This window comes from Pteropus vampyrus, unplaced genomic scaffold (assembly GCF_000151845.1).
Source record: "Pteropus vampyrus isolate Shadow unplaced genomic scaffold, Pvam_2.0 Scaffold194, whole genome shotgun sequence".
Lineage (NCBI taxonomy): Eukaryota > Metazoa > Chordata > Mammalia > Chiroptera > Pteropodidae > Pteropus > Pteropus vampyrus.
In genome coordinates, this window is record NW_011888975.1 from 133588 (window position 1) to 141095 (window position 7508).

General features: G+C 45.0%; 1 protein-coding gene across 1 annotated transcript in view; it reads left to right on the plus strand.

The window, feature by feature from the left end:
* The window catches only part of SLC9C2 (solute carrier family 9 member C2 (putative)), a 56655-nt gene that overhangs the window by 35805 nt on the left and 13342 nt on the right, over positions 1 to 7508 (plus strand). Inside the window, exons 17-20 of the mRNA XM_011371740.2 lie at positions 1284 to 1335; positions 3392 to 3540; positions 5628 to 5753; positions 6315 to 6413. Coding sequence (XP_011370042.1) covers positions 1284 to 1335; positions 3392 to 3540; positions 5628 to 5753; positions 6315 to 6413 — 426 coding nt within the window. The remainder of the gene's footprint in view (positions 1 to 1283; positions 1336 to 3391; positions 3541 to 5627; positions 5754 to 6314; positions 6414 to 7508) is intronic.

Consider the following 7508-nt stretch of genomic DNA (forward strand, 5'->3'; position numbering starts at 1 on the left):
GTGAATTTAACTCCTGGGACCACTGTAGGAAGGGTGCACCTGAATTTTAGGAAGGCATCTGACATTCTCATGCTATCTTTATAGATCCGCTAGAGAAATGTTATCTGGATTTATCAAAGGAGTATTGATTATTGGGTCGAATATTAATGTGCAACAGAATTTTATCCTGCTGATTGGCTTCGAATATTGGAGAAGAAAGTTAAAACAACTACCGAAAGCCTAGACCGATCTTTGGTACAAACATCATAGAGCTATTCATAAGAGAAAAGATTTCAGAAACAGGAAGGGCAGAAACACAAGTGCTGGCGGGGGAGTCATGAAGGCGTTTTGAGGAGTTTGGAGCCAGGATGGAGGTTTGGGGGCAGTTGTCGCGAAGCGTAAGAGATGAAATGATTCCCCTTGGCGTTTTTATCGGAGAGCGGCAGGAGTCCGTTCCTACGCTGTCTTGTGCAAGGTCATTTCATAGCAGTTTTACAGAGTGTTCTTGGGGTCCGGTTTGGTATGAAGAGGGCTTAGCTGCTCTCACGGCACCTACGCAAGCTGGGTTGGGCCACGGCACGTGGCTGCTGTGGGCAAGCTAACAATTTGACACCTTCTCAATGTGGATTCGATGCTATCGCGTGAGAAGAAACAATTTAATTAAAACTGTATTCACGATGAGAGATTTATTACACGTGATTATTCTCAACCAAAAACAGTAACAAAAACTTTAACTGCTTAAACTTTAGACAACAATCCAGTCGTTCCATGGCACAGTGCCGTGCATTTTCTGATTGTGGAATTCCAGGCCCCTGTATCTGACCATCCTAGGGGACTGTCATTGTTCGGTCCAAGTGCAAGCTCCAGAAGACTCTAGGCTAGAGAGTAAGCCCCATGGAGAGCCTGAAATGGAGCTATTTCTTCAATTATATCAGGAGTTATCCGAGGAAACATAACTACCTGACACTGTATTTTCTCATCATTCCACTGCTTCTGTGCTCCCAACAGACTGGCCCCCACTACTGGGGCTCTATCTTTGGGACCCTCCTGGGTGCACGTGGACTGCACCCTCGCGTTCTCCGAGAAACCTTAGGCACAGTAGTTATGCGAGCGACGGACTGTACAAACTTTCCTCGTCGCGTTGAGTGTGAGCATGGGGAAAGCAGCGAGAAGAATCCAGCCAAATATCTCCCCCGAATCATAGCCTCAGTGAAACTTCTGCTACTGTACTTGTTTCCCCTCCGATTTCAAAGCCAGAAATGCACTCGGCGTAATGACAAATTGTTTTTCTTAACTTTTTACAGAAATTATATGAAATTTTGGAAACCAACAAACGAGATGCTATCAAAGAACTAGGTAAGTGGTTGAGTGTCTCATTTCCTGAAATCACACCGTGTGTGTGCGTGTGTGCGTGTGTGTGCGTGTGTGCATGTGTGTGTGTGTGCGTGTGTGTGTGTGTGTTTTACGTGCTGTTGAGTTGGCTCCGACTCCCGGTGACCCTGTGAATGAGTGCTGTCCCCAACGTCCCGTCCTCGCCGGCCCTGCTCGGCTCCCGTGGACTCCAGCCTACAGCTTCTGATACGGAGTCGCTCCCTCCCATCTTCGGCTTTCCTCTTGTCCTGCAGCTGCCTTCTCTCTCCCCAGCATTACTGCCTTTGCCAGAGAACCTGCCTTCTCAGGCTGTGCCGAGGCGAGCACGGCCCCAGGCCTGTCGTTTTCGCCTCCAGCGATGTTGCAGGCTTATTTGCTCTAGGACCCACCGTTCCATAGTTTAACCAAAGGAAGCCAAGTCCGTGCTTCCATTCAATTACTCATCCATCCGTCCGCTCATCCAACAAGCATTTATCGAACACCTGTAATGGGACAGGTGGGCAAAAGGTGTGGAGCCTGGCGGCGGGTATGAGAGGATCGGTAGATAACTGCAGAAAGTGAGAGAGAAGTCCTACGGGATGCTACGGGATCACAGAGGAAAGGTTGAGGAGTGTGCAGAGTGTATTAAGGTGGCAGGACCGGATTCCTTAGGGTCGTAAGAAAGAGACATGCGAAGATTACCTTTATGAAAAGGTGTTTTTTTTTTTTCCTTTTACTTTGTTTGCAAGGATACTTAGGAGTGTGAAGCTGCAAAGGTATGTCATTTCTTGAGCATCTGAGGTCACTCTGCTTGAGCCGAAGCACACAGCAGGGGCCCTAGGGTTTTATACAAAGCTTCTTGGATCTGTTTCCCTAACACGGGGTCCGTGGCCAGGCTTTTGGTGTGTGAAAAGTGGGCGGTAGAGAGCCCAGCAATGTTTGGGCTCTTAATCAGAGAAATAAAGTAAAACCACTTTGCATTCATAACCCTGTTATAAGATGCCATGTGGATTTAGGAGGAGAATACTTTTCCAAATCAAAGTAGAAAGAACACGGTCTAATGCGTGAAATTCGAGCTTTGGAGACAATAGGCCAGAGTAATTTGGCACCGTCTCAGGAAATCCAGGGCCCATGGCGGCCATTTGCTTATGGGCAGATTTTTATTTCCGTGCTTTTAAAGATTAGGTGCCTACGAGCTGCTGTCCTGCCTTATGCTGGGCTGGTACAGAACACTGCGGAGTTTTCCTGGTTCCGTCCTGTAAAAGGGAGGGCCTGTCCCATGTGGTCACTGCAGCTGGTGACTGAACCCTGGTTGCCAGCGTTAACAGCTTTATATGCATCATGTCATTTAATGCCGATTACCACGCTGTGAGGCAGGTACTGTTATCATCATCATTTATAGATGAAGAAACTGAGGGTTAGGAACGTTAACTTGCCTGAGGTCACATGGCCGGTACGTGGTGGGCGAGACAGCCAGCCCAGGGGTACCTGACACCAACACCAGCTCACTCGATCACGGTTCCCTTTTCGCCTCCAGCGAAAATATAGAATTTACCGGTCAGCCCATTTCAGTTCAATAAACGGTCGAGTCCCTTCCAGATGTTTAGGGTCACAAAAATGAAACGGGTCTGGGTTTAGCCTTGACTCCAGTCCCATCTGTGACCTCTCATGTTCACGAAAGAGGAAAAAATGTGGGATTTGATCTCAGAAAGACCCAGCAGCCAAAGTCCAGGGGCAACAAAAATGGCGTGATGTGGAGGATGAGACAAGTAAAAATAGTCATAGTGCCCTGTCACCTGCCATGATGGAGGCGGGAGGGATACCATGGGAATACGGCAGACGGGGCGATTTTCTCCTGGCTGGCATGGGGAGCCAGATTTCAGTTTTCTCACCCATAAAATGGAGACAAAAATAACTGGTCCTTGCGGCCCCACAAGTTCTGTATGAAACAGGAATGAAAGGCTATCGCGTAAATGCTCTGGCGATGACAGACTGTCGTACCGAGATGCGTTTCCACTGTGCTTATCACGCCGTTGGCTGACGGGCGGTTTTCTTCGTCCAGGACTCATAGAGCATGAGGGCCGCGATGTCGTCATCGCTTTGAAGACCAGGCAGGCGATCCGGAACGTGATCGCCAAGGCTCTGAAGAACCTCACCTTCCTTTGGTCAAGGGGCATTATTGATAAGCACGAAGGCATGGAGATGAATAAGGTAACACAGCAGCTTCCTCTACAGCCTTAGCAGAGTGCAGCGAGCGAAGGAGGCTGGAAAACGGGTGACTAACCTCAGTGTCACCTCTAAGTTGCCCGCAGCCTTGGTTAATGCCGGTGGCCATCAGCACCTGTGCTACTGGTGCACTCCATGTCCAAACTCTGTACCTGGTTGCAAGTGACAGAAACTAACCTGGGCTAGATGTAGCAAAGAAATGGCGTTGGAGGGTTTGTTATGTGGACACAGAGAACCTTACAGAACCCACGGTAGCCAGACCATGTGACCGGGCTTCAGGAAGGGACTCGAACGGGATCCCAGAAAGTGTTCCAGATTCTTCTGTTCCTATCAGGGTGGCCTTTTGGCTTTCTCTACAAACTCGCTAGATTCTTCTGCTTCTCTGTCAACTGGAGGACGATGCTTCCCAGTTCTCACAGCCGTGGCGAGGCAGGCGGGAGGCCTGTGATGTTAGTGTGGTAGGGAGGGGACCAGCCTGTGTGCGCATATGTGTGTGTGTGTCCCTGTGTCTCTGTCGTGTGTGTCTGTGTGTATATGTATGTGTCTGTGTGTGTGTTGGTGGGGGTCAGGGAGGGGGCCGCTCTGAGAAGGGAGGAGCAGAGAAGACACCCCAACCAGTTAGCTGATAAGTGGACTTTTGAATGATTATAAATGCATTTGCCAAAAAAATTAGGAACGTAAGCCAGAGGGGAAAATGTTTAATGTTTAATCCTTCCACTCTATCACTTTTACCATCTAGACTGTATTCGTGCAAATAAGAATGTTCTTCCTCCTACACAAGGGTCTGTCTGCTTCAGCTAATGGAAGTTCTGGTCCTACGTTCTGTCCGCGACGCTCGCTGATAAGCTGCTCCTGGGCATCACATGTTTGTCCTTGCTGTTGGCTGCGCCCAGCCACAGGCCACCGTGCTCTGGGCTTCTGGCCATTTCCCGGACACAGTCTCACCTCCATGGCCCAGAAAGGGAGGGAGCGTGGGACAGGCCAGCTTTCCCCTCAATGGCTCCGTCTCCTGAGTCTCTATAACATCACGGTGAAGGAGGCAGTGGGGAGCATGATTTCTGCATGTGGGCGAGAGGGAAGAGAAGGGCTACTTTAGAATATTCTTCAAGTTACAACTCTAAGCGTTGTGTTTTGCGTTTCTGTATTTTTTCATTTATCATTTTGAAGGCTACATAAGATTCAGCTGAATGCTGGATATCCACATAGCCCTTATGAGGAGAGAGACTTATTTTCCCCCTAGGTTTGTTTAGAAAGGTGATGGGTAAACAATCATTCAGCAGTTACTAATTGCATGCATATCAGTCGTCAGTCAAAGAAATATAATCATTAACCCCAGGTCATAAGGAACTAAGTAAGTCTATTCAATTTAATTACATAAATATGTGTTGGATTCTTACTATGTGCTATGGACTCTTGAGGAGATTGGGATAATTAATGAATATAACACTGACCCCAAAGTCCACAGGCTCTTCCTCCTCATTCTTTTATTTAGTTATTTATTCATCCAGTCAACAAATGTTACCTAACATGGAGGGTGAGACACATAAGTAAAAATAATACTGCAATGCCATGAGTTCCACAAGACAAACCTGTTGGAGATGGCACGGGAATAAGGCAGGCAAGTGATTATCTGGTGGGGGAAGCCAGGGAAGGCTTCTCAGACGCCACAAAACTAGAACTGTATCCCCTGAAGTTAAAAAAAGGCTTAGAGAAGCAAATCAAAATACATGCGAAAAAAATTTGAAAGAGTATGGCATTAAATCATATAGTAATCAACTGTGAAGTTTAGATAATTTGAGATTAAGACAGGGCAGAATATAAACGTTAACAGGATTACAAAGCTGATAAGTTGAATATGAGATAGCATATCAGTGAAAATAGTAATAAGGGGAGAACAGGGGCCAAAAAAGGTTAGAGGATAATTTAAATCGGGTGAGAGAAGCTGAGTCAATAATCAAGGTTAAATTTGCATAACAATAGTTTATTTAGATTTCCTTACTTTTTACCTAATGTTCCTTTCCTGTTACAGGATCTGCTCACCCTTATGTTGATTGTTTGTTGTTTTTTTTTAGGCGCTGCTTTCAAAAATAAAAGCACTGAATAACTTTCCAATGGCAATCCCGCCCCCTACTCCCGACAAATATCTTCATAATATTGTTTGGCTGGAAAATAAAGATGTTCTCATTGAGTTCTTCAAGGTAAAGATTCTGTCCTATTTTCTGACCTCAGATTTGACGATACTTATTTTTCATTTTTTCTACTCCCCGATGCAAGATATTCTCATTGCTCCTGGGTCTTCACATATACCGAACCCTCTGCCCTGAGGGGTCTTCGGCTCATCATTCTTTGGCTTAGCTGTTCTTTCTTCTGTAAAGTCTTCCCTGGACACCCAAGACACTGTCGTGTGGCCTTTCTGGATTTTTCCAGAACGTCCTGTCCCTCCCTGTCTCATATGTCATTATCACATAGGACTTACCACAGTTTATTACAAATAGCTACCCAACCTCGCATTTATTGGGTGTTTCTATCAGTCACTGTACCGGGTGCCAGTCACGAAGTCTATAGTTTGCTTGCTTGTTCCTTTCTTCCTAAAGGTGAATAAGGTTATGTTAGCACTTTACAATTCCTTAACAAACCAGAGAATGTAGTTTGTGTTTTAAAGCTACCTACTCGAAGGCCATTTTCACTTTAAAATCTTATTTTGATTTAGAAAAGTAGACTATGATGCTTTTATGTTGACTCTTTCTTTTCTTTTTCAGGAAAAAGCTCAACTTGCCTATTTCGACTATGGAGATGTCATTTGTACAGAAGGTGAAACGCCACAAGGAATCTACTTAATTATTTCAGGAATGGCAATCGTAAGGGACTATGTATTCTTTACTGAAAATGTGTTTCGAAATATGTAATTATAACATTAGGAGAAATTTAGGAAACAAGAAAGTTTCCAATTTTTAACATATTCTCTTTTCCAAATGAAACCATTTCCGCCCAGAGCGAACACTGCCGCTGAGAGCCAGTGATAACACCGAACATCTAGAAGGTTCTTCCCCTTTTACAAAGTGCTTTCATAGTCATCACTTACTCCTCACAGCAGTCCTGGGAGGAAGGAGTCTTTTCCATGGTGTTCGATTAAGGAACCCAGTATTAGGAGTGGTCCAGTTACTCGCCTCAAAAAAAAAAAAACGAGAGTCGCGAACGAGGAACTGGGCCGCAATGTCGCATCCTCTCAGAGGCCGAATAGGATGAGGATCAAAAACATGACTTTTAATTTGACTGATAGGAGGCTTTTGGTGACCAGAGAAAGAGAGAAAGATGTCAGCAGAGTGATGGGGACAGGAATCCATCAGAATCCAAATACTAGTAGCTGAATTATTACAGGGGTGAGCCCCAGCTCTGATCCAAATATTCTTAGATCCTAGATGACGGTTACAAGTGACAAACCCTTACAGTAACGCAAATAGTGTATCTGGCTTGCTCCTTTTTTGGAATGAGTGTTTCAGACCTTAAAAATATCAAAACTGATTATGGAAATAAACTATTATAATAAACATATAATGCTGACTAACACAAGTATAGCCCTTAATAAGTGTCTGCTATTTTTCATTCATTCAGTCATTCATTCACTCATTTGTTCAACAAATATTTACTTTATTACTGCCATGCAGCAGACAATAGTTCAGTCTAGACACAGAATTGATAAAACAGACAAAAATCCCTGCCTTCTTAGACTTTACTTTCTAGTAGAGGCATAGAAAGCGATGGGACAATGAACAAAATAAATACGTTGAATAGATAGTAGTATCTTAGAGGTGATGGAGAGCGGGAGAGGTGGATTGTGATTCGTAAAAGGGTGGTCGGGAATGGCAGCACGTTATGACATTTAATCCTTGTAACAACTGATGCACAGAGAAATCAATTCACTTGTCCCGAAGGGCACGTAATAAGAGGTCAAG